Consider the following 27,522-nt stretch of genomic DNA (forward strand, 5'->3'; position numbering starts at 1 on the left):
AGACAATCCTGGTGCCGCACAACTGAAGATAATTGTGGACTTGTTCTCTGAACTGCCATAAATTTTCGTATTTCTCCCATGATGCTTCCTCTGGCAAAGTTCCTTTCCAGTGGACAAGGAGTTCTGCGCTCGAATTGCCCCATCCTTTCCCACGGACCAATTGATGGTCTATGATAGCCTCTACTTGCTTGTCTGTTGTTGGTGGAGTAATAAAAATTTGACTACGGCTGGACTGCGCCCGATCCTTGTCTTCCACGTCTTCAAAATATGGTTTCAGTTGGCTAGCGTGGAAGACGGGATAGATTTTTAGATGACGCGGCAGGTCCAGTCGCTAAGAGATTATACCCACCTTGGCAACAATCTCGAATGGGCCTTCGTATCGGCGAGTCAGGCTATGACCGATGCCTCACAGTGATTTGAACTGTCGTGGAATCAATTTCACCATGACCTTGTCTCCAATCCTATAGTTGACTCGACGACGTTTTCGATTCGCAAATTTCTTCATTTTACAGGCGGCTTTGTTAAGATACGACCTTGCTAGGTCGGCTTGTTCCTCCCAAGTTTTGGCCATGTGATAAGCGCCCGAATTCTTCAATCCGACTTTGACGGGCAATGATTGTGGGGTGTTGGGCTATTACCGAGTTGCAATCTCAAAGGGACTCCCTCGGTTGCTTCGCTCCATTGCAAATTATAAGAGAATTGGGCTATATCAAGTAGTTTAGCTCAATCCCTTTGGTTGGTGCTGACGTAGTGCCGTAAGTATCACTCTATGAGAGCGTTAATCCTCTATGTTTGTCCATCCATTTGAGGATGAAAACTTGTTGAGAAGTGCAACTCGGATCCTAACAAGCTAAATAGCTCCTTCTAGAATGCGCTAGTAAATCGAGGGTCTCAATCACTAATGATCTGCTTCGGCACACCCCAATGTTTTACGACGTCCCTCAATAATAGACGCGCTACCTCTTTAGCCTTGCAACTGGCCGTGGTAGCCAAAAAGATTGCATACTTGGTGAATCTTTCGACAACCACCATGATGGTGTCTAACCCTTCTGAATTTGGAAGACATGTAATGAAGTCCATGGTGATGTTATCCCATGGCTTCTCCGCAACAGGCAGCGACTCAAGTAAACCCCAGGGAGTTTAGATTCCACCTTGTCTTGTTGACAAACTAGATAGGTGCGCACATACACCTCAATGTCTTCCCGCATTCGAGGCCAGTAGTAAGACGGCTCAATCATGGCTAATATGCGTTTTTGTCCTGGATGGTCTGTCCAGGCAATGTCATGACCCTCTTTTAGCAGCGTACGCCTGAGATTTGCCCACTTGGGCACGTACACCCTTTTGCCAGTGGTGCATAGGAGACCATCTTCCTCCCAAAATTTTTGAGTCTTGCCTTGACTGGCTAGAGCAAGAAGTTGCTTTGCTATAGGGTCATTGTGGTGACCCAAAATGTCATCTTTAAATTTAATAATTAATTTTATATTTTAAAACCTCGAAAAGCACTATTTATCATTCCTCGACTTGCGTGCGCAGTCCGTAAAATTTTTCGAAAAGTTTTCAGGTAAAAAATGAATTAAAATGTGAATTAGAGCTTTAAAACTCAACTGAGTTGACTTTGGTCAACATTCTGAGCAAACGGACTCGGATCAGTATTTTGATAGTTTCGGTAGGTCCGTATCGTGATTTGGGACTTAGGCGTATGTCCGGAATCAAATTCCGAGGTCCCTAACCCGAGATATAGAATTTTGATGAAAAATTAAAAGTTTAAGTTCAAATAGTGATCGGATGTCAAATTATGTGCAAATGACCCCGGAATAGAATTTTGATGACTCCAACAACTCCGTATGGTGATTTTGGACTTAGGAGTATGGTCGGAATTTTATTTGGAAGTTCATGGTGAAATTAGGCTTGAAATGCCAAAAGTTAAATTTTTGGGAAGTTTGACCGGGGGGTTGAATTTTTGATATCGAGGTCGGAATCCGATTCTGAAAATTGAAATAGGTTTGTTATGTCATTTATGACTTGTGTAAAAAATTTGAAGTCATTCCGAATTGATTTGATGTGTTTCGGCACAAGATATAGAATTTAAAAGTTCAAAGTTCATAGATTTTGATTTGAGGTGCGATTCGTCGTTTTGATATTGTTTGATGTGGTTTGAAGCCTCGACTAAGTTCGTATTATATTTTGGGACATGTTGGAATAATTGGTTAAGGTCCCGAGGGTCTCGGGTGAATTTCGGAAGGTAAACGGAATGGATTTCGGACAAAGAGGGTTGCTGGAAATTTGAAGAAATTTTGCTAGAAATTTCTGGTGAGTGAAGCCAATTTTGGAAGCTTATATCTCGTAATTTATAAGGAATCCAAAAAGTTTCAAAATATAAAAGTTGTAGCAGTTTGATTCTCGTTTCCAGAAAGTTAAACCATTCATTATTTGGATATTTGTAAAGAAAGGTATGATGGATTGAATGAAGGCTAGTAGAGCAGTTTCGCCAGAAATTCTGATGCGTAGAGCCGAATTTGGAAGCTTATATCTTGCAATACATAAGGAAGAGGAAAATTTGCAAAACATAACAGTTGTAGTCGTTTGATTTTAGTTTCCAGAAGGTTAAACCATTCATTAGTTGGACATTCGTACAGAAAGTTATGATGGATTGAATGAAGGCTGGTAGAGCAGTTTTGCCAGAAATTCTGATGCATGGAACCGAATTTGAAAGCTTATATGTCGCAATTCATAAGGAATTGGAAAATTTGCAAAATATAAAAGTTGTAGTTGTTTGATTCTAGTTTTCAGAAAGTTAAACCATTTATCATTTGAACATTTGTACATAAAGTTATGATTGATTGAAGGAAGGCTGGTAGAGCAGTTTCTGGTGGAATTTTAGTAACGGAAAATGGACTTTTAGTGACAGATGGACAGAAACTTAAGGACCAAAAATGGTCATTTCCTTCATTTCGTTTTAGATTTTTGGAGCACGGTTCTTGGGTGATTTTTGGGCGATTTTTACGAGAAAATATTGGGTAAGTATTCCTTATCCTATATTGTTTATATTTTATGATTCCATACCCATTTACATCATGAATCCGGAAATTTATGGAAGAAAAATCAAGATTTTTGCAAAATCTTCCAAAAACAAAAATTTAAGATTTGGAGATCGAGTTGTTGTCGAAATTTGATATAATTGGTATGGGTGGACTCGTAATTGAATGGGTTATCGGATTTTGTAAGTTTCACCGGATTTCGAGATGTGGGTCCCACAGGCAAATTTTGAGCTAATTTGGCATTTTATTGAAAAATATAATATTTTCTTATGAAATTGATTACTATAATTTTTGTTGACTGTATCGAATTAATTATGACTAGATATGAGTCGATCGGAATCGGAAAATCGAGAAAAAAGTATAATACTTGGTTAAATTTGAGCAAGTCGAGGTAAGTGACTTGTCTAACCTTGTGTGGGAGGAATTCCCCTAGGATTGATAATTATAATGTGTAAAAAGTCGTGTACACGAGGTGACGAGTGTGTACACGGGCTAAATGTGAAAGATTATGTTTTAAATTGTTTAGATCACTGTTGCGCATTAATTAAATTATTTTATTTTTTTATATTCTTCATTATTGATATAATGTTTATATTTTCAAATTTGCTTGACCTTTTCCTACTAACTATTTTATCTATTTAGTTGGAACTTGGTTTCTTTTATTCTGTGCATTATTTGAAGGTTGATTTTTTTTAAATTAAATATTATTAATATGAAGTATTTGACATTTTTAAACTTGATATTGAAGCAACGTATTAAAGATTTTGAAATATTATTTTTCTGAATTATTTACTTCTGAATATTTTTGTAAGATTTTCGTACTCACTGTGATAGAGCAGTGAGCTCTTTATTGTGGAAATATAATATTGTTGAATTATTTTGACATGAGCCGTGAGCTCTTTATTGTGGAAAAATATTATTGTTGAATTATTTTGACATGAGCCGTGAGCTCTTTATTATGGAAAAATATTATTGATAATTTATTTTGGCATGAGCCGTGAGCTCTTTATTTTGGAACAATATTGTTGATGAGTTATTTTGGCAAGTTAAATTATTTGAGCACCTGAGGTGCAAATTGTGATATATTGTGATATTGATACGCATGCGGTGGTATAAGGTCTGGGTATTGAAACGCATGCGGTGAGATAAGGGTGGCTTGATACGCGTGGCTAGTAGGGGGAACTACTAGAAGTCATGCAGTGTGATAAGGATGGCTAAAATGCGGGATGCTATTTCGGAAAAAATATTTTCTTTAAAATAAATTGTGAAGGCTCCCGCGATGAGATAAGAAAATGAGATATTGTGAATTTGTTTATGATTTGGGACTACGAGGCGGTACCTCGGGAGTGCCCTTGTTGATATTGATTTATGGCCGCAGTTGCCTTTGATTATTGTGCGATTTTCTTAAAGTTGAAAAGAATTCTGTTTTGTTTCCACGAGGTATTTATTTGCCATTATTTGATGTAATTAAATGTGACATACTACTTGATTCATTTCCATTGTCATTTTATCTTATAATATTATTTAAATATTTTACCATGCCATTATTTATTCTCCAGTAGGGCCTGACCTGACCTCGTCACTACTCTACCGAGGTTAGGCTTGGCACTTACTGGGTACCGCTATGGTGTACTCATACTACGCTTCTGCACATCTTTTTGTGCAGATCTAGGTACATCTTATCAGACCACGTATCAGTAAACTAGATGTACGAGGAGACTTCGAGGTATATCTGCCAATGCCCGCAGACTCCGGAGTCCCCTTCTATTCTTGTTATGTTGCTTCCTTATTTTCTTTAGACTCTGTTATATAGAGACATCGAGGATAAATTCTTAGAAGCTTGTGACTTATTTCTACCGGGTTTTGGGAGTTGAAATTGTTTGAATTGTAGTTTAATTATTTCAGATATTTATTATTATTCCGCATTGATAGGCTTACCTAGTCTTAGAGACTAGGTGCCATCACGACATCCTACGGAGGGAATTTGGGGTCGTGACAAGTTGGTATCAGAGCACTAGGTTCATAGGTGTCATGAGTCACAAGCAGGTTTAGTAGAGTCTTGCAGATCGGTACGGAGACGTCTGTACTTATCTTCGAGAGGCTATGGAACTGTTAGGAAATATTCACTTCTTTGACTCCTTATCGTGCGGCATTGATTTAGCTTGAAACATATATCTTATATTCCTTTGTATCCACTCGTGTATGACATTGCACACTCGGTATCAGTTGTGCGTCGACGGTTCGTGATGCCGTATATGGACTACGAGGGAGCCAGAGATGCTCAAACATTGCCTCAACGTGTGGTTCCGACTGAAGATGCAGGCGTTTTGAGAGATCACCTAGTGAATCATGTGGGGGGTGCAACGGACTTTGGCATCTAGTTGATTTATACAAGCTGTGAAGGTTATTATTGTGGATCATCGAACGTTGTGACCTATGACTTCGTGCCGAGTAGGGGGAGTCCACTATCAATGGGTGGATTGCGGGGTCATGAGTTATATTAGTTTTGGCCTTAAATGTATATATGTGGTACTGTAAGGTTCCCTAAAATTTACACATGTTTAAGGCCTGAGATTTTGTGGAGGATAAGGTTGGTATTTGCGTTATAGAAACAACTCTAAATTACATAAGGTCTACTCAGCGTGGACATTACGGTTGCGGATTTTGGGGTGCTTCTGATGAAGTACAGTTGTTGACGAGATTCTGGTCTATGTGGTTCGTGCCAAGATTTGTCTGTATGGAGCTCTACTTTTGTGATCGTTGTGTATAAATAGGGGTAAGAGTTACCCCAAAGAAGAATCAAAGAGTAAGTTAAGAAATGGGTCAGCTCAACAGTGTTGAGTTAGCATAACAAAAGAAGAAATTTACCTTGGGAGAGATAATTCTCCACCGGTGTTCATGGCAAGACTATGAAGAGGGCAGACCTGCCAATGCAACACCGCCCACTTGGCTCAGCTCTCAGAAACGCTTTTGAAAGAGTTTGTTTTCCGGACTCTCCGTAATGCATGGCGCATAGGGTTTGAACGGTTGCGTCAGGTCACCATTGATGGTGTCAGAATATGCCATCAAGTTCAATAAGTTAGCACGTCATACTCCTACTTTGCTTCCTACAGCTAGAGGGCGAGTCCACAGACTCGTTAAAGGACTCAATTATGATCGTAAAATTTTCTACGACTCGGGAGCTACAAGCCGATACTTAATTTCTGCTAGTTGTATAAATTGCCAAGATATTAGAATGTGTTCGGGGTAAGGAAAAAAGGAAACTAAGGAGACCAAGACGTCTCGAGGTTCCGGGGGATTGCGTGGATTCTACTCTGCAAGTATAAATTATTATGGAGGGGGCTCGGGCAGTCGGCCAGCCCAGCCCACACATCAGATTACTCGGGGTGCTCTAGTAAGTTCTTTTAATGCACCACCGATATGAGTTCCTACAATGGTTATTACAGTTATTTGGCACAGACTCAATATGAGCAGCCTAACCCGCAAAGGGGTTGTTATGAATACGGTGATACTAGGCACATCATGAGAAAATTGTCCCAAACTTGGGAGAGACTTATTTCATCAAAGCACTCAGGCTACGTGCCCCATTGCAGTTACTACACCACCCACACGACCAGTTAGGGGTGGAGGACAGACGGGTAAAAGGCGTCCTAGAGGTGGAGACCCAACCGTTAATATATTTGTTTTACGGTATGGCGGAGGTCGCTACATCAGATTGTGTCGTTACAGGTACGACCTTAATTTAATATAAAGGAATAATTTTCTTAACTTGATTCGATTCTCAATATCAAAACGAGTCCTCATATTGTGCTCCACTTATGAGTGAGCTTCATAATTCTATAATCTACTTATGTATTTTCTCCATGTTGGGAGATTTTATGGAGATAACTATGCCTATGATTCTTGGTCACTAATAAGAGCTGCGAGGCTAAATGTGGCTTTCTGTTACTCATTTCGGTAAATTTTGATGTAAATTCTGAATAATTAATTGCAAATTGTGAATTATATGCCCTACCAGTGTGGGGTTCATTATGTGTTGTGATTTGGTGTAACCGAAATTATTTAAAAGGAGAAAATTGAAATTTTCAATTGGCACGATGTGCATATTGCTTGTGATTCAGAACTGAGGACGAGATCCTCACATTTTTATATAAATTGATATGTTTAAACCGAGCTACGAGCTGCGGTGGAAGTTACATAAGGACGAGATCCTTGTGAGGAAAATTCTTGTGTTTAAGTTCTCCCTTGTGAAATTAAATTTGTACTATAGTACTAATAGGGAGTCATGCCTGTTAGGCTTATTTGAATTTTTTTTATGAAATTCTCTGTGCATAGTTGTCAAATTCGTGTTGTAATTATTAATTTTTAACCTACGAGGTAGGTGCCCGCCTGGGTGGCGTTAAATATGACTCATTAAACGGATAAATAATTATGAGGTCTTCATGCCACGTATCTAGTTATCAGTATTGTGAAGGTTTGCAACGAGATTTTTGTTAACATGAGGTTAAATGACGATTCTGTAATTGATTATGAACAACTATTAAGACCAAATTGATCCAAGAGGGTGCCCCATTTACAGGGTCAGACGAGTGTGAGTTGAGCTTTCAGAAGCTCAAGATCACTTTGACTCCGACACAAGCGTTGGTATTACTTACATGTTCAAGGTCTTATACTGTGTATTATGATGTGTCGCGTATTGGTCTCGGCGTGATGTTGATGCGAGACGGTAGGGTGATTGCCTACGCGTCCAGACAGTTAAAGGTATATGAGAAAAAAAATTTGGTCCACGGCCTTGAGTTAGCAGCTATTGTTCGTTCCTTGAATAATTTGGCGGCATTATTTGTACGGTGTCCATTGTGAGGTCTACACCGATCACCGAAGTCTACAACATCTGTTTAAACAGAAGGATCTTAATTTGCGGCAGCGGAGATGGTTGGAGTTGCTTAAGGATTATGATATCACCATTCTCTATCATCCTGGGAAGGCCAATGTAGTGGCCGATGCCTTGAGTCGTAAGGCGGATAGTTTGGGCAGCTTAGCATATTTTCCGGTAGCAGAGAGGCCTTTGGCCTTGGATATTCAGGCCTTGGCCAACCAGTTTGTAAGATTGGATGTTTCCGAGCCGAGTCGAGTTTTGGCTTGTGTGGTTTCTCAGTCTTCTCTTTATGATCATATCAGGGAGCGTCAATATGATGACCCCCATTTGCTTGTCCTTAATGATACAATTCAACACGGTGATGCCAAAGAAGTCGCAATTGGAGATGACGGTGTATTATGGATGCAGGGCAGGCTATGTGTGCCTAATGTAGATGGTTTTCGTGAATTGATTCTCCAGGAGGCTCACAGTTTGCGGTACTCCATACATCCGGGTGCTGCGAAGATGAAAAAAGACATAGTGGAGTATGTAGCTCGGTGTCTAAATTGTCAACAAGTGAAATATGAGCATCAATGACCGAGTGGATTACTTCAGAAGTTAGAGATTCCAGAATGGAAATGGGAGAGGATCACTATGGATTTCGTTATTGGGCTCCCACGGTCTCAGAGGAAGTTCAATGCAGCTTGGGTGATTGTGGATAGATTGACCAAGTCAGCTCATTGCAATCCTATGATGACTACCTACTCTTCCGAGCAGTTGGCTCGAATCTATATTCGCGAGATTGTCAGATTTCACGGCGTACCGGGATCTATCATCTCTGACCGGAGTACGCAGTTTACATCATGGTTCTGGAAGGCAGTACAACGTGAGTTGGGTACTCGGGTAGATTTGAGTACAATATTTCACCCTCAGACGGAGGGGCAGTCCGAACGCACTATTCAGATACTGAAAGATATGCTTCGTGCGTATGTGATAGATTTTGGGGGTGCTTGGGATCAGTTCTTACCACTTGCGTAGTTTGCTTACAACAACAGTTGCCAGTCAAGCATTCAGATGGCTCCGTATGAGGCCTTGTATGGTAGGCGGTGCCGGTCCCCAGTGCGTTGGTTCGAACCGGGCGAGGCTAGGCTATTGGGTACAGACTTGGTTCAGGATGCCTTGGAAAAGGTTAAATTGATTCAGGATTGACTTCGTACAGCCCAATCTAGACAGAAGAGTTATGCGAATCGGAAGGTTCGTGATATTGCATTCATGGTTGGTGAGCGGGTATTGCTCCGGGTTTCGCTTATGAAGGGTGCGATGAGGTTCGGGAAGAAGGGCAATTTGAGCCCTAAATATATTGGGCCTTTTGTGATTCTTGAGAGAGTTGGAGATGTGGTTTACAAACTTGCACTACCACCTAGTCTCTCTGTGGTTCATCCGGTATTCTATATTTCCATGCTTCGGAAATATCACGACGATCCATCTCATGTGTTAGACTTCAGTTCGGTTCAGTTGGACAAGGATCTATCTTATGTTGAGGAACTAATGGCTATTTTGGATAGGCATGTTCGAAAGCTGAGGTCAAAGAACATTGCTTCCGTGAAGGTTCAGTGGAGGGGACATCCAGTGGAGGAGGCGAGTTGGGAGACCGAGCATGATATGCACAGCTGTTATCCACACTTATTCACCAACTTAGGTACTTTTCCTAACTCCGTTCGAGGACGAACGTTTGTTTTAGAGGTGGAGAATGTGATGACCCAAAATGTCATCTTTAAATTTAATAATTAATTTTAAATTTTAAGACCTCGAAAAGTACTATTTATCATTCCTCAGCTTACGTGCGCAGTCCGTAAAATTTTTTCGAAAAGTTTTCAGGTGAAAAATAAATTAAAATGTGAATTAGAGCTTTAAAACTCAATTGAGTTGACTTTGGTCAATATTTTGAGAAAACAAACTCGGATCAGTGTTTTGACAGTTCCGATAGGTCCGTATCGTAATTTGGGACTTAGGCGTATGCCTGGAATCAAATTCTGATGTCCCTAGCCCGAGATATGGAATTTTGATGAAAACTTAAAAGTTTAAGTTTAAATAGTGACCGAATGTCAAATTATGTGCAAACGACACCGGAATAAATTTTAATGATTCCAATAGCTCCGTATGGTGATTTTAGACTTAGTAGCATGATCGGAATTTTATTTGGAAATCCGTAGTGGAATTAGGCTTGAAATGCCAAAAGTTAAATTTTTGGGAAGTTTGACCAGGAGGTTGACTTTTTGATATCGAGGTCAGAATCCGATTCTGGAAATTGCTCTGCTATGCCATTTATGACTTGTGTGCAAAATTTGAAGTCATTCTGAATTGATTTGATGTGTTTCGGCACAAGATATTTAATTTGAAAGTTCAAAGTTCATAGATTTTGATATGAGGTGTGATTCATTGTTTTGATGTTGTTTGATGTGGTTTGAAGCCTCGACTAAGTTCATATTGTATTTTGGGACATGTTGTAATAATTGGTTAAGGTCCCGAGGGTCTCGGGTGGATTTCGGAAAGTAAACAGAATGGATTTCGGACAAAGAGGGTTGCTAGAAATTTCGCCAGAAATTTGCAGAAATTTCTGGTGCATGGAGCCAACTTTGGAAATTTATATCTTGCAATTCATAAGGAATCCAAATATTTTCAAAACATGAAAGTTGTAGTCTTTAGATTCTAGTTTCCAGAAAGTTAAACCATTCATTATTTGGACATTTGTACAGAAAGTTATAATGGATTGAATGAAGGCTGGTAGAATGATTTCGCCAGAAATTCTGATACGTGGAGCCGATTTTGGAAGCTTATATCTTGTAATACATAAGGAATCAAAAAATTTGCAAAACATAACAGTTGTAGTAGTTTGATTCTAGTTTCCGTAAAGTTAAACCATTCATTATTTGGACATTCGGACAGAAAGTTATGATAGATTGAATGAAGGTTAATAGAGCAGTTTCGCCAGAATTTCTAATGCGTGGAACCGAATTTGGAAGCTTATATCTCGCAATTAATAAGGAATCAGAAAAGTTGCAAGACATGAAAGTTGTAGTCGTTTGATTCTAGTTTCTAGAAAGTTAAACCATTTATCATTTGGACATTTGTACATAAAGTTATGATTGATTGAAGGAAGGCTAGTAGAGCAGTTTTTGGTGGACTTTTAGTAACGGAAAATGGACTTTTAGTGACAGAAACTTAAGGACCAAAAATGGTCATTTCTTTCATTTCGTTTTCGATTTTTGGAGCATGGTTCTTGGGCGATTTTCACGGAAAAATATTGGGATAAGTGTTCCTTATCCTATATTGTTTATATTTCATGATTCCATACCCATTTACATCATGAATCCGTGAATTTATGGAAGAAAATTCAAGATTTTTGCAAAATCTTCCATCCGTGAATTTAAGATTTGAAGGTCGAGTTGTTGTCGAAATTTGATATAATTGGTATGGGTGGACTTGTAATTGAATGGGTTGTCGGATTTTGTAAGTTTCACCGGATTCCGAGATGTGGGCCCCACGGACAAATTTTTAGCTAATTTCGGATTTTATTGAAAAATGTAATATTTTCTTATGAAATTGATTACTATAATTTTTGTTGACTGTATAGAATTATTTATGACTAGATATGAGTCGATCGGAGTCGGAAAATCGAGAAAAAAGCATAATACTTGGTTAAATTTGAGCAAGTCGAGGTAAGTGACTTGTCTAACCTTGTGTGGGGAAAATTTTCCTAGGATTGATAATTGTAATGTGTGAAAAGTCATGTACACGAGGTGACGAGTGTGTACACGGGCTAAATGTGAAAGATTATGTTTTAAATTGTGTAGATCACTGTTGCACATTAATTAAATTATTTTATTTTGTTATATTCTTCATTATTGATTTAATGTTTATATTTTAAATTTGCTTGACCTTTTCCTGCTAATTGTTTTACCTGTTTAGTTGAAACTTGGTTTCTTTTATTCTGTGAATTATTTGAAGGTTGATTTTCTTTAAATTAAATATTATTAATATGAAGTATTTGACATTTTTAAACTTGATATTGAAGCAACGTATTTAAGATTTTGAAATATTATTTTCCTGAATTATTTACTCCTGAATGTTTTTGTAAGATTTTCGTACTCACTGTGATGGAGCAGTGAGATTTTTATTGTGGAAAAATATTATTGTTGAATTACTTTGACATGAGCCGTGAGCTCTTTATTGTGGAAAAATATTATTGTTGAGTTATTTTGATATGAGTCGTGAGTTCTTTATTGTGGAATAATATTGTTGATGAATTATTTTGGCAAGTTAAATTATTTGAGCACCTGAGGTGCAAATTGTGATATATTGTGATATTGATACGCATGCGGTGGTATAAGGTCTGGGTATTGAAACGCATGCGGTGAGATAAGGGTGGCTTGATACGCGTGGCTAGTAGGGGAACTACTAGAAGTCATGCGGTGTGATAAGGATGGCTAAAACGCGGGATGCTATTTCGGAAAAAATATTTTCTTTAAAATAAATTGTGAAGGCTCCCGCGGTGAGATAAGGAAATGAGATATTGTGAATTTATTTATGATTTGGGACTACGAGGCGGTACCTCGGGAGTGCCTTTATTGATATTTATTTATGGCCGCAGTTGCCTTTGATTATTGTGTGATTTTCTTAAAGTTGAAAAAAATTCTGTTTTGTTTCCACGAGGTATTTATTTGCCATTATTTGATGTAATTAAATGTGACATACTACTTGATTCATTTCCATTATTATTTTATCTTATAATATTGTTTAAACATTTTACCATGCCATTATTTATTCTCCAGTAGGGCCTGACCTGACCTCGTCACTACTCTACCGAGGTTAGGCTTGGCACTTACTGGGTACCGCTGTAGTGTACTCATACTACGCTTCTGCACATCTTTTTGTGCAGATCCAGGTACATCTTATCAGACCACGCATCAGTAAACTAGCTGTACGAGGAGACTTCGAAGTATATCTGTCAACGCCCGCAAACTTCGGAGTCCCCTTCTATTTTTGTTATGTTGCTTTCTTATTTTCTTTATACTCTATTATATAGAGACATCGAGGATAAATTCTTAGAAGCTTGTGACTTATTTCTACCGGATTTTGGGAGTTGAAATTATTTGAATTGTAGTTTAATTATTTCAGATATTTATTATTATTCCGCATTGATAAGCTTACCTAGTCTTAGAGACTAGGTGTCATCACGACATCCTACGGAGGGAATTTATGGTCGTGACAGTCATGTTGCATACCTTCTTTGATGGTCTCGATATGCCACTACTTGCTGAGCTAACAATGGTTGCCAGTACAGTTTTGCGACTTAAAGCGTCGGCTACCACATTAGCTTTCCCTGGTTTGTATTCCAGGGTGTAGTCTAACTCGGCAAGGTAATCTTACCAACGGGCCTACTTGGCGGTTAGCTTATTCTGGGTCTGAAAGTAGCTAGTTGCGACGTTATCAATCTTGACAACAAAATGAGCCCCCAACAAGTAGTGACGCCATGTCCTTAGGCAGTGGACTACGATCGTCATTTCCTTCTCCTGGACAGTATAACGCCTCTTGTCGTTATTCAACTTTCGACTCTTGAATGCTATAGGATGACCCTCTTGCATCAGTATGCCTTATATAGCAAAATCAGACGCATTGGTCTGAACTTCAAAAACTTTAGAGAAATCAGGCAGGGCCAATACGGGTTCTTTGATGATTGCTGCCTTAAGTTTCTCAAATGCCTCCTGGCATATGTCGCTTTAATTTCCACTCCCTCGCCTTTTTCAGCAAGTCGGTGAGTGGGGATGCAATAGCCGAATAGCCGAAGATGAATCTACGATAATAGTTGGCTAAGCCTAGGAAGTACCAAAGTTCCAGTACCTTTGTTGGAGCTTCCCAATTTTGGATAGCTTCCATGACGTCACTATCCATCCGGATTTCCCCATGGCTGATGGTATGCCCGAGGAACTGTACTATGGGCTGTGTGAAGCTAAACTTTTCACGTTTAACGCACATGTCATTCTCCCTTAGTACTTTGAAGACCTTGCATAAGTGTTCCGTATGGTCTTCCATGTTGTTGTTGTAAACCACAATATCATCTAAATAAATGACAACAAACTGATCCAAAAAGGGATGGAACAATTTGTTCATCAGCATACAGAAATTTGTAGGAGTGTTGGTCAACACAATGGTATTACCAACCATTTAAAAGCCCCATAACGTGTGACGCAAGTTGTTTTAGGCTCATCTCCATCAGCGATCCGCACTTGATAGTAGACTTTCCTCAGGTCCATATTGGTGAATACCTTGGCCTGCCCCAAGCGGTCAAATAAATCAGCAATTAGAGGGATGTGGTACTTGTTCTTCACTGTGACCTTGTTAAGGCCCAGCAATCAATACACAAGCGCATGGTACCCTCATTCTTCTTCTGAAATAAGACAGGAGCTCTGTAAGCTGCCTTGGATGGATGGATGTGGCAAGCCTCTAGAAACTCCTTGAGTTGCTTCCTTAATTTCTCTAATTCCGGTGGCGCCATGCGATAAGGCAATATGGTAGGTGGCTTTGCCCCTAGAACAAGCTCGATCTGATGATCAACTTCCCTTTGTGGTGGAAATTGTTTGGGAAGTTTTTCCGGCATCACGTCCTTATTATTTTCAAGGACTTGTTCAATGTAGGGAGGCAATGCTACTGCCTCAAGGGAGTTCTCGACGATTCCCATCAAGGTTGCAAGAAATGTTGGTTCCCCTTTCTTGAAACCTTTCACAAGCTGCATCGCGGACAGATGAATTCCATTTTGTGGCACCCGAACAAGGGCCACTACGCACAAGCCTCCAGGATCGCTTATATGAAGCCAGTTGATACGTGGCGAAAAAAATGCGTTGATCTCGTACCAAAAATCTAATCCTAATATGATATCAAAGACGTCCATGGGGGCAACGGTGAAGTACGTCAATCCCTTCCAGCCTCCTAAAACAATGTACACGTTAGGAGCAAAGCCATAACGGTAGTGGGTAGGGCATTGACGGTCTTCAACAGCGTGTCGCTGGATACAAAGACAACTCCAAGATCCCTAGCGTTCCTCTGTCACGAAATTATGTGTTGCACCTGTGTCCATCATGATGCACACGTCTTTGTCGTTCAACTTGGCAATGACAAATAATGATTCACGCAACCTCACACGAAGTGGTTGGGCAGCAATAGCGGCAATAGTCATGTGGTTGATTAAGTCCATATGATTGAATAAGCCCACAACTTTGTTCTTCCCTTGTCCCGCACCATCAGCTGGTGCTCCACGCTCCTCGGGTTGCTTGCCAGTTGGCGCAACTGTTTGTCCTTACTACTGGTAGGTTGCAACTATCGCTCCTAGTTTTCTCAGTGTAGGGCAAAATCAAGCAGCATGAGAAGAGTCTCCGCAAAGGTAGCAAACATCCTGTTGAGCACCTCCTTTCTTCTTCTCCTCATAATTCTTGCGAAAATGGGAAGAGTGATTGTGGTTGCCTCTATTCTCGTTATTCCGGTTGGGAACATATTTGCCTTTACCTCGGTGGATGTCTGTCTTGGGAGCAGCAGCAGCTTGGCTCCGGTTGTTATTTCCCTAGACGCTCCGGTCCAAAAATCTGACAATGATTCAACTATTACAATAGCCTCATCGACGGTGTCGACCTGTTGGCTTTGCAGCTCTTGTTTGGCCCAATTCTATAGGCCATCCATGAAATGGAACATTAGGTCCTCACTGGTCAAGTTGAAGATCTGAAGGGTGAGTTTGGTAAACTCATTCACGTACTCACGAATGAAGGATGTTTTCCTGAGCTCCCTCAACTATCGGCGATCCTCGTGCACTACATTTTGAGAGTAAAATTGTCGTTTTAGCTCCTATTTGAACTGCTTCCATGTTTCAGTGAAGCATGTTCCTTTCTCTATATATGCCTTCTTCCTCTACCATCACAGCATGGCGGTGCCAGCCAGGTACATGGCTGCCGTTCGGATCTTGGCAACATCGCTGGCTATGCTCATATGTTCAAAATAAGCATCTAATTGCCACAAGAAATATTTCACGTCTTGAGCGGATCTTTCACCTTGAAATTCTTTGGGTTTAGGAGCCTCAATACGGGTCTCTCGGACAGTGACAGGACCTCGCCCACTGGCTCCTGCGGTCTCTGCTAGACGCAGTTTTAAAACCTCAACTTCTGTCTGCATGGCAGATAAAGCCTCAGTGATCTTGAGTTCAAGGTTAGTTAGCCTTTCGTCTTGCTCCTGAATGTTCTCTTTGACTTCGCCAAGTCCATCAAGGGCAACTGACTCAAGGGAACAAAAATTATTTTCGGCGGTAGCAATACGACAGTGCAAGGCTGACAAAGCAGCTTCTACCATAACCATCCTCTCATTGAGAGTTCTGGTTTCAGAAGTTTCAGGTTCCACGTAGGGTAGCATCTCGCTATCAGGCGGTGGAGATGTCTCTCTGGCCCTATTTTATTGCGCTTCTTGGCCATACCTCTTTGTACTTCTGGGTTCTCTTCAACGTGGATTTCTTCTACGTTGTAGTGTAAGTTCTTAGCCATGCAAGAACCTAGGCTCTGATACCAATTTTCATGGGGCCAATATTTCAAAGGCAGCGTGGGACAACCCTATGAGCAAAATCGCTCCCTAAGGCTTCAGTCTTAAACACAATAAATAACACAACCGTGCTGAAGCAATGGCAAACACACGAAACAAACAAGAATGCACTGAAAGAAAGAGACCAAGATATGGGAGGCAAGTACTATTTTCTGTTGTATTTATCAATTATAAGTTGCTTACAAAGAATAAGCCTAATGACTATTTATAGAAATCAAAAGGGTTGTACAAGGTGAGTGGTTGGCAGGGCTGGCAAGCAGCCTGGTGCATTCTAGCCTAGCAAAGCTGGAAAGGCAGCCTAGAGGGATTCTGCTGTCAACCATGATTCAGAATGTCAAAGATGCTCTTCCACTTTCGATTGCTTGTCCCTTGGTCTGCTGACTTTCGGCCAAAGGTGCCTTTTGATGGCATCCAATGATTTTCATGAGGGCCCACGTACAGAGTTGTTTTTCAATTTCGGTAAAAATGTAAAGAAGTCTCAATAAGGCTTGTTTTGGAGTAAAAAAGGTAGTTATTGCTCCATATATTAGGCTTGTTTTGGAGTAAACAGCTTTGAACCTCCCTAAAACTTTTAAAGTCCTTTAGATTCTTCACATCAAGTTCTTAAAACTGCATTTTACGGTGGAAGCAGATCAATTTTATATTAGTTACTGAAACTCAATTTGGTTTCATTAAGCCTATTCATTTCATACGTACAATATTACATATAGTAAATTTAATTCCTATATTTTTCTGTCCACTTCTTTATCTTGTTCGATTGGTTCTTAGGGATTTATATTTCATTTGTTGCTTTAGTATTTTGGATTGAATGCTCACATTTCTTGGGATAAATTTTGTTCACTCTTTGCTTCTTCTTTTCTAATGCAATTAACGCATGATTTATATATTATAAATTTCAAGACCCCAAATTCCCTCCATAGGATGTCGTGATGGTACCTAGTCTTAGAGTCTCTAAGACTAGGTAAGCCTATCAATGCAGAATAATAATAAATATCTGAAATAAATAAATTACAATTCAAACAATTTCAACTCCCAAAACCCGGTAGAAATAAGTCACAAGCTTCTAAGAATTTATTCTCTATGTCTCTATACATCAGAGTCTAAAGCAAATAAGGAAGACAACATAGTAAGATAGAAGGGGACTCCGGAGTCTGCGGACACTGGCAGATATACCTCGAAATCTCCTCGTACAGCTAGTTTACTGATGCGTGGTCTGATAAGATGTATCTGGATCTGCACAAAAAGATGTGCAAAAGCGTAGTATGAGTACACCACAGCGGTACCCAGTAAGTGCCAAGCCTAATCTCGGTAGAGTAGTGACGAGATCAGGTCAAGCCCTATTGGAGAATAAATAATGGCATGGTAAAATGTTTAAACAATATTATAAGATAAAATGACAATGAAAATGAATCAAGTAGTATGTCACATTTAATTACATCAAATAATGGCAAATAAATACCTCGTGGAAACAAAATATATTTCTTTTCAACTTTAAGAAAATCACAATAATAATCAAAGGCAACTGCGGCCACAAATCAATATCAACAAGGGCACTCCCGAGGTACTGCCTCGTAGTCCCAAATCATAAATAAATTCACAATATCTCATTTCCTTATCTCACCGCGGGAGCCTTCACAATTTATTTGAAAGAAAATATTTTTTTCGAAATAGCATCCCGCGTTTTAGCCATCCTTATCACACCGCATGACTTCTAGTAGTTCCCCCTACTAGCCACGCGTATCAAGCCACCCTTATCTTACCGCATGCGTTTCAATACCCAGACCTTATATCACCGCATGCGTATCAATATCACAATATATCATAATTTGCACCTCAAGTGCTCAAATAATTTAACTTGCCAAAATAATTCAACAACAATATTTTTCCACAATAAAGAGCTCACGGCTCATGCCAAAATAAATCATCAATAATATTTTTCCACAATAAAGAGCTCACGGCTCATGTCAAAATAATTCAACAATAATATTTTTTCAGGCTCATGTCAAAATAATTCAACAATAATATTTTTCCACAATAAAGAGCTCACGGCTCATGTCAAAATAATTCAACAACAATATTTTTCCATAATAAAGAGCTCACTGCTCCATCACAATGAGTACGAAAATCTTACAAAAATATTCAGGAGTAAATAATTCAGGAAAATAATATTTCAAAATCTTTAATACGTTGCTTCAATATCAAGTTTAAAAATGTCAAAAACTTCATATTAATAATATTTAATTTTAAAAAAATCAACCTTCAAATAATGCACAGAATAAAAGAAACCAAGTTTCAACTAAACATATAAAACAATTAGCAGAAAAATGTCAAGCAAATTTAAATATATAAATATTAAATCAATAATGAAGAATATAACACAATGAAATAAGTTAACTAATGCGCAACAGTGATCTACACAATTTAAAACATAAGCTTTCACATTTAGCCCGTGTACACACTCGTCACCTCGTGTACACGACTTTTTACACATTATAATTATCAATCCTAGGAAAATTTCCCCCACACAAGGTTAGACAAGTCACTTACCTCGACTTGTTCCAATTTAACCAAGTATTATGCTTTTTTCTCGATTTTTTCGACTCCGATCGACTCATATCTAGTCATAATTAATTCGATACAGTCAACAAAAATTATAGTAATCAATTTCATAAGAAAATATTATATTTTTTAATAAAATCCGAAATTAGCTCAAAATTTGCCCGTGGGACCCACATCTCGGAATCCGGCGAAACTTACAAAATCCGACAACTCATTCAATTACGAGTTCACCCATGCCAATTTTATCAAATTTCGATAACAACTCGACCTCCAAATCTTAAATTTTTATTTTTGGAAGATTTTGCAAAAATCTTGATTTTTCTTCCATAAATTCACGGATTCATGATGTAAATGAGTATGGAATCATGAAATATAAACAATATAGGATAAGGAACACTTACCCCAATGTTTTTCCGTGAAAATCGCCCAAGAATCGTGCTCCAAAAATCCAAAATGAAATGAAGGGAATGACCATTTTTGGTCCTTAAGTTTCTGTCCATCCATCACTAAAAGTCCATTTTCCATCACTAAATGTCCACCAGAAACTGCTCTACCAGCCTTCCTTCAATCGATCATAACTTTATGTACAAATGTACAAATGATGAATGGTTTAACTTTATGGAAATTAGATCAAACGACTACAACTTTCACGTTTTGAAAATTTTCCGAATCCTTATGAATTACGAGATATAAGCTTCCAAAGTCAGCTCCACGCATCAGAAATTTCGCCAATTTCTGGCAAAATTGCTCTACCAGCCTTCATTCAATCAGTCATAACTTTCTGTACAAATATCCAAATAATGAATGGTTTAACTTTCTGGAAATTAGAATCAAACGACTACAACTTTCATGTTTTGCAAATTTTCTGATTCCTTATGAAATGCGAGATATAAGCTTCCAAAGCTGGCTTCATGCACCAAAAAGTTCTGGCGAAATTTCTGCAACAGAAATTTCCAGCACTCTTTGTCCGAAATCTATTCCGTTTACCTTCCGAAATCCACCCGAGACCCTCGGGACCTTAACCAATTATTCTAACATGTCCCAAAATACCATACGAACTTAGTCGAGGCTTCAAACCACATCAAACAACATCAAAATGACGAATCGCACCTCAAATCAAAATCTATGAACTTTGAACTTTCAAATTCTATATCTTGTGCCGAAATACATCAAATTAATTCAGAATGACTTCAAATTTTGCACACAAGTCATAAATGACATAACAGACCTATTCTAATTTTCAGAATCAGATTCCGACCTCGATATCAAAAAGTCAACCCACCGGTCAAACTTCCCAAAAAAATTAACTTTTGGCATTTCAAGCCTAATTCCACTACGGAATTCCAAATAAAATTTCGATCATGCTCCTAAGTCCAAAATATCATACGGAACTGTTGGAATCATCAAAATTTTATTCCGGGGCCGTTTGCACATAATTTGACATCCAGTCACTATTTGAACTTAAACTTTTAATTTTTCATCAAAATTTTATATCTCGGGTTAGGGACCTCAGAATTTGATTCCGGACATACGCCTAAGTCTCAACTTACGATACGGACTTACCGGAACTGTCAAAATACTGATCCGAGTCTGTTTGCTCAAAATATTGACCAAAGTCAACTCAGTTGAGTTTTAAAGCTCTAATTCACATTTAATCCATTTTTCACGTGAAAACTTTCTGAAAAATTTTACGAATTACGCACGCAATTCGAGGAATAATAAATAATATTTTTCGAGGTCTTAGAATATAAAATTAATTATTAAATTTAAAAATGACATTTTGGGTCATCACAATAAATATTTTATTAAATTTAATTTCAATATTTTCTGTCTACTTCTTTATCTTGCTCATACCAGTACAATATTTAGTAAATTTAATCCTCACATTCTTGTAAATTTTAATCCTTAAAATCAACATTTACTACAGTTTCACAGATCATTTCTTGACACAAAAAGCGCCATAAGGACGACTGAACTATCAAAAAGATATCCATCCTTGATAACCCATCGAGAAATGGTTGTTTGGCCCCCTGGGCCAGATGAGCGCCCACTTCGGACTGAGTGTGCATGCTATGCTCTTCTCCTTACCGGGTATAACGTAGACGCAGAGGACACGCCTTATTACTTTGGGAAGGGCAGTTAGACGGTTGATAGTTGGATGAATGGTTACATCCATGTCCGCCGTGACATAGTGTCCCGTTTTTTGCTGATTGAAGGCGACAAACTCCATAAAAACTAAAGTTAATTTAAATAAATATTTTAAACATTAAAAATCGCTCAAAAAACATGACAGGTCAAAAATTACGTGCTTACACCAATTATAGGACGACTAACTGTCCATTCGTGACGAATCATCACATTCAAACAGAAGAAAAAAAAAAACAATAAGAACAAAACGGATATACCTATACATCTTATGTCCTACTTAAGGGAAATTACTCCTTGTGTTGTTTTTTTAACATTGGTATTGTTTGATTTCAGACATCGGGTGAAGATGTTGGAGGAAAAGCCATGGAAGAGTAGCATTAATGTACCATGGAATGGAGGCTTACTGTCTAATTTTGTTGCGAAACAATATGGATGCATGTTTTATGTACAGTACGCATCATATAAATACTCCCTAAAAATGCTCTGTTGTGGAAGAATGTTGAGGTCAGTAAGGCAGATGTAATGTAATGTCCTCATGCTCAATCTTACCTATTTTGGAGTTTTTAAAAGAATTATTGTTTCGCAACAGAATTAAAAGAACGCATCTTCGTTGGAATTATTTTACCAACGAAGAGTTCTAACTCTAGTTTATTCAGCGGTTGTCTGGTACCTCTTATTAGCATAATTACCATATAATTTTCCTTTCATTGTCTTTCAGCAAAATCTCAGGTTTTCTTCAGTATTGGGCAAATTTAGCGGTGAAAATAGCGTGGGCTAATCAGTATTTGGATTAATAATTAAAACATAGCAAACATTTACAAAATCATTAAAAATAGCCTCTATTTTATGTGGAGCTAAAATTTAGATAAAAATTGAAACACTAAAAATTCCAACATAATTTGAGTCAAAATTGAGGGTGCTCACATGAGGAGAAACAAATTTGAAAGTCCATGCATAAATATCTTTAAAGTTGGAACTTGGAAATCCACTGCACTTAGACCAAAAGGAAAACGAAAAAGAGAAACAAAGAAAAAAGAAATACTTCAGTATCTTCTTAACACATGACAATAATAATTACTATTTCAGTGTCTTTTAATTTCATAAGCAGAGGGAGAAGTGATCTAATTTCCCTAAAGCCTCTTAGGTATGTGGCCAGCACTGCGTTGCTGAGTTGAAGTCTTTATTGATCTATAACAAGATATCGAACCCAGGTGTTTTCACTAGGAACCCAGAACCTTTCACCTTTGTCACTGAACCCAGTGAACCCAGATTCCTTTTGTTACTGATTCAGCGTACTATATTTATATAAAAGCAGTGAATTTTTTAACACAAATACAGGGTCCGTAAAAAAGTTACTGGATTCGCCCGAACCCTCACACTCTACTGTAGCTCCGCCCCTGCTCTCCTCCCCACACAATAACAGAAGCCATCTAACAGAGAGAATACTCTAGGGTTGTTTGGTTCATGTACTGGTTATGTAGAAATTATAATGCAGGTAGTGTATGCGACAAATAATAACGTTAATATTATGCGGCGAATAATAATGTAGGGATTACTTTCACAAAATGTATGAAATTCCAAATTAAATGAAGCTGAAGAGCCAGTACTCCAAATAAAAGACCAAGTCACTCAAAGTTGAAATTCCAATCAAAAAATTGGTGTTACAAATATGAATCCGTATTATTTGTAACTACTCTTCCGATGCCCTAATTGAAGAAGAAACTATATGGAACTTGGTTTCCACCTAATCACACTGGATTCACTAATTTATGCAAAGGAGATGTATTTGCTCAATTTTTTTAGATGTTTTTTAAAGGAAAAATGTAATCTTGTCAAAGGTTGGATCACTATTTGCTTTGTATTATATAGATGCTTCAATAACGATTTTTAAATTAAATTAATATCATTATTTCATAATCAACAGTAAGTTAATACACCTAAAAATTAGTATTTTATTTTATATTAATATACATATGTATTATTCAATGATAATGATGTATTTAATAATATATTTATATAATAAATATTAATTTTATAATCAATGCTAAAAAAGAGCGCAACTTTGGACTTCTGGTATCCTTTAAATTTTATACTTAACACTTGAAATAAGGGTTATCCCGTATGGAATACACGCATATCCAGATACTAGTAATATAGATAATAACTTAGCTTGTTCAGTACCATTATCCTTTGAAATTTAGATGCAACCACTTTAATGCATATTATTAGATGTGTTGTCCCAAAAAAGTACGGGACATTTTCTTATTTTGAATGTATTTATCTAAATAAATCAAGCAATTATGAAAAAGAAGAAAAAAGAGACTAGCTTAAGGAAAAAATAGAAGAAAATATCTGCCACAAATAATTACACCCAGCTAAGAGCTAGACTTTAGCTTATGACAAAAACGAGAAAACAAAGAGAAATAACAAAAGAGAAAAGAGAGAAAAAAAAAACAGAAGCTTGACTTTTGCTTTTGATCTGGAGTCTCAATCGCAGTGGTGGTCGAAGATGGCGAATTTGTAAAAGGATCGATTCCAAAAACAAATCCACCAAGTTTGTACCACTGATTCATCAATGGGCGAAATCCATTTTCTGACTTGCGGATTATCCTTTTTTTGAGCGTATAATATGGGTTGACCCATATTTGACTCGCTTTTACCGGATCAGATATTCAACTTATTTTTGAACGGATAATATGGACAGACACTTGCAAATTTTATCCTTATGCCACCTCTATTATAAGGTATTGCACAAGCCTCCTATCTAATTTGATGGGTTTACACTTTGCTCCTCCTAGGTTATGAAGTTGTTATACTAAGACCTCTCAGGTAAATTTTCTTTTATTACGGATTGGTCCAAATTTGCCTGAACTTTGCAAAATGGTCCAAATTTGTGATTCATTAATAGTTGAGGTTAGGCATTACAAATGTGGGCTAGACCGTCCTTGTTGACTAAGGCAGAAATGTTTAGGTGTATTATACACATCATATCACGTCAGGGAAAAGTGTCTAATATGTATACATTTTGAGTAATGAACAAGTCCATATTCAAGCGTCAAATGAAAGAAGCGAACAAGTTTATGGGTTTCTTATGTATTTAATCTGAATTTCTCATAGATGTAATACGTCATAATAAAGAAAGAAGTACTCTGGAATATATATGTGAAACTTATGATATTAGTAGTGCAGTAACATGTAATATTTTTTTTAACAATAATGGAGCGGTGAATAGAGTACAGACTATGAGCTAAAAAAAGAAAGAATACACTGGACATACATCATTTTACAACTAATAGAAGGTTCTCTTAAAGCAAGAACTCTAGGAACTAAAGAGAAGGAAAGGCCTACCTACTAATGATGTATAGATTTTAGACAGAGAGGCTCATGAAAAAGACTTTGTACTAATTGGGTTAAATTAGCTAATTGGGTCGTTTCTAGTTCAGCAGCAATATAGGCCAGAGATGAGATTACTGAGGAGGAACATCAGCAAAGTAGCAAGTATCCAGTGAAATAGTCGAGGTAGGCGTAAGCTCGCTCAGCTTTCTTTTAATGAGAAGTAACATTAGAGCAAAGCTCAATGGACCCATAATCCAGCAATTCTTCAATCATTTGTTCTATGTGATCATCTTCAAGTGGCTTCACAAATTGTGGTATGCTCTCCACATCTTGAACTTTCTTTACTCCCAAGTTGGCTGCTTCCTCATGTGTCAATACTGATGTCTTTGGCACTACCATTTGTTGTTTCATTTCATAGGCAACATGTTCTTGAATGGGTGCATTTTTTAGTACATCAACATGTGAAGATTGGATTCTATGTTCTTGTGCTGAGGTTTTGGCCATTTGAAGTGAAGCCATGTAGCATTTGTGCAACTTGGCTGTCAAATTAGCTGACAGAATCTTTGAGGAAGATGTCTGTGGCATGTTTGGATTGTATGGGAAATTGGTTCTAGCCCTTTGACCACACATAAACCTTGCTGCTTCATCATATGCTCTTGCTGCATCTTCTGCTGTCTCAAATGTTCCTAACCAAATTCTTGTTTTACTACAAGCAAAATAATACCATTTAATTTTTACGTTACCAAATTTCAATAACTTTGACTCTTGAAACAGAGGCAGTCAGGTATACCTATGCGCGGGATCCGGAAAAGGTTCGGACCACAAGGGTCTATTATATGAAGTTTGTTTTATCTTGTATTTCTGCAAGAGGCTGTTTAGCTTGAAACAAAGGCAGACACAGAACTTTAAGTGATATGCATTACGATCGCATCCATTTTTTTTTGTCATAATGGGTGCGAATGTGTGTGCATATATATAGTGTTCAATTGGAAAACAGAAAAGATTGCTTAATTCAAAAGGAGAAGGCTACTTACAGTAAAGGATGGCGAATTTCGGAGACCCAAGAACCCCAATGTCTCTGTCGAACGCCTCTATATCGCTGTTGTGGTCTAGCCATTGACAATTAAAGTCCAATGTAAATGAAACTCTCTGTTTGCAAACAGTGTTTGTCCAAAATACTAGAATGAGATAGACAGATAAATGGTTGAGGAAGTAGAGAGTGAGAAGAGATGAGGGGTTTATGTAGTTGGGATTTATTGAGATAACAAGCAGTGAAACTGCTATTTTTCCCCAGGCGTTTTTTTGTCTGGCAACCAAATTAAGCAAAGGACCCTACAAAAACTATTTTGTGTTTTTGCCCGAAGACTAGTTTTGACGTAACTGGTAAAGTTGTTATCATGCGATCAAGTGGTCACGGGTTCAAGTCGTGAAAACAGCCTCTTGCAAAAATACAGTGTAAGACTGTACAATAGACCCTTGTAGTCCAATCATTCCCCGGAACCGGCACTAGCCGAAGCTCTAGGCTGCCGGTTTTGTGTTTTTTTTTTCCTATCTCATTAGTAGTTTCCAGTTGGCTTGTTGGAATTGACAATTTGACATGATTGATTAATGAATTAAAATGTGTAGCAACAATTTGGTTTTCAAAAGGGTGACCAGATTCAGACTCCATGACTAAAATAATACTTTTTGTTGCACAAAAATCTCAATCTTAAACTACGATTATACTGAAATTAAAATGTAGAAGAAAAATAATTAAGAGACATGATCATAATTTGCAACATATGGGACATTATTAGTGAGTCAAGGTATGGACAAGACACAGAGAATAAAGATCTTAGATCATCATAATTAGAGTACTGAAATGCAAAATCATTTAACCGAATCTTGTTCACTATTATAAGATCAATCTACATAGATTATTAACCCTTAAACAAAAATAGGATAAGATCAGCATTCTGAGCAAATGATTCATGTTTGATCGTGGTATAAAAGGGTGGAAATCACATCAGTTAGCCACTTTTAAGCATGTCGTTTAAAATATACCCACAGTTTACCATATATTTAAAGATTAGTCAATTTCGTTCAAATTTCAGGACACATCATCCTAGAGCTTGAACCTCAAAATTCAAACTTCAGGACATTGTGTCTTAAAGTTCGAAAATTGTGTCCTAACGTTCGAATCTTATGTCCTAAATTTTAAGTTAGCAGTTCAAAAATTCAGGATATCGTATCCTAAAGTTCGAATCTTATGTCCTGAATTTTAAATTAGTGGTTCAGAACACTTAGTCCTAAATTTCAAATTAGCAGTTCAAAAATTCAGGATATTTAGTCCTAAAGTTTGGGTGAATTGGATAATCTTTAAATACATTACAAACTATGAATATATTTTAAATAACGAGTTTAAAAGTGACTATTGTTGCACTTCGCATCTATATAATAAAAATGCAATATAACGAAAATATGGTCTAAAAGCAAGTGAGTTTATTATAGTCAGATTTGATAATTGGTTTAGGTAAGACGCAATGGCCTACTATGAAGTATGAACAATTATAGGGATTAGCATGTGACATCATGATTAAGAAATACATCAAAGGGAAACTATTGTGATTGAAGTGTTACATGATAAATATTTTGTTATGATATGAATATGAGACTGTCACTTGATCATCGAATCCTAAACTCAATTCTAGTTTAATTTCTTAGGTTTTTACTCAGACTTTAAAGCACCAAAGTGTTTGTTCTCATTCAACAATTATTCCTTAGCTCAAAATCACCTCTTACACAGCATAATATACTTAGTAAGTATAAAATACTTGTAATTAAGCTCAAGCACGATTAAAGTAAATAGAAAGCGAAATGTATCCAAAAATATGAGTTTCACATTCTTGAAAGTGAATTGAATGTGGGGTGACACCAATTCATGTGGCAAGTAACAAGGGTGTTTTCGTTTGG

At 37.7% G+C, this 27,522-nt stretch overlaps 2 protein-coding genes across 3 annotated transcripts; both read right to left on the reverse strand.

The window, feature by feature from the left end:
• Positions 1-14,278: 14,278 nt before the first annotated feature.
• On the reverse strand, positions 14,279-15,127 carry LOC142175763 (uncharacterized). The gene is made up of 2 exons (XM_075242751.1): positions 15,019-15,127; positions 14,279-14,880 (listed from the first exon to the last, which is right to left on the reverse strand). Exons 1-2 carry the CDS (start codon positions 15,125-15,127, stop codon positions 14,279-14,281), a joined length of 711 nt encoding a protein of 236 aa, XP_075098852.1.
• A 9,266-nt stretch (positions 15,128-24,393) lies between these two features.
• On the reverse strand, positions 24,394-26,124 carry LOC107829749 (ethylene-responsive transcription factor ERF003). Of its 2 annotated transcripts, XM_016657216.2 has the most exons (3): positions 25,605-26,111; positions 25,361-25,441; positions 24,394-25,276 (listed from the first exon to the last, which is right to left on the reverse strand). In XM_016657216.2, the coding sequence occupies exons 1-3, from the start codon at positions 25,685-25,687 to the stop codon at positions 24,781-24,783; spliced, it is 660 nt and encodes a 219-aa protein (XP_016512702.1). In that variant the 5' UTR covers positions 25,688-26,111; the 3' UTR covers positions 24,394-24,780. The 2 variants fall into 2 exon arrangements, 1 of the variants encoding a protein (XP_016512702.1); XR_012705573.1 differs by having other exon boundaries at positions 25,133-25,449; positions 25,605-26,124.
• Between the last annotated feature and the right edge of the window lie 1,398 nt (positions 26,125-27,522).

This window comes from Nicotiana tabacum, chromosome 22 (genome assembly GCF_000715075.1).
Source record: "Nicotiana tabacum cultivar K326 chromosome 22, ASM71507v2, whole genome shotgun sequence".
NCBI lineage: Eukaryota > Viridiplantae > Streptophyta > Magnoliopsida > Solanales > Solanaceae > Nicotiana > Nicotiana tabacum.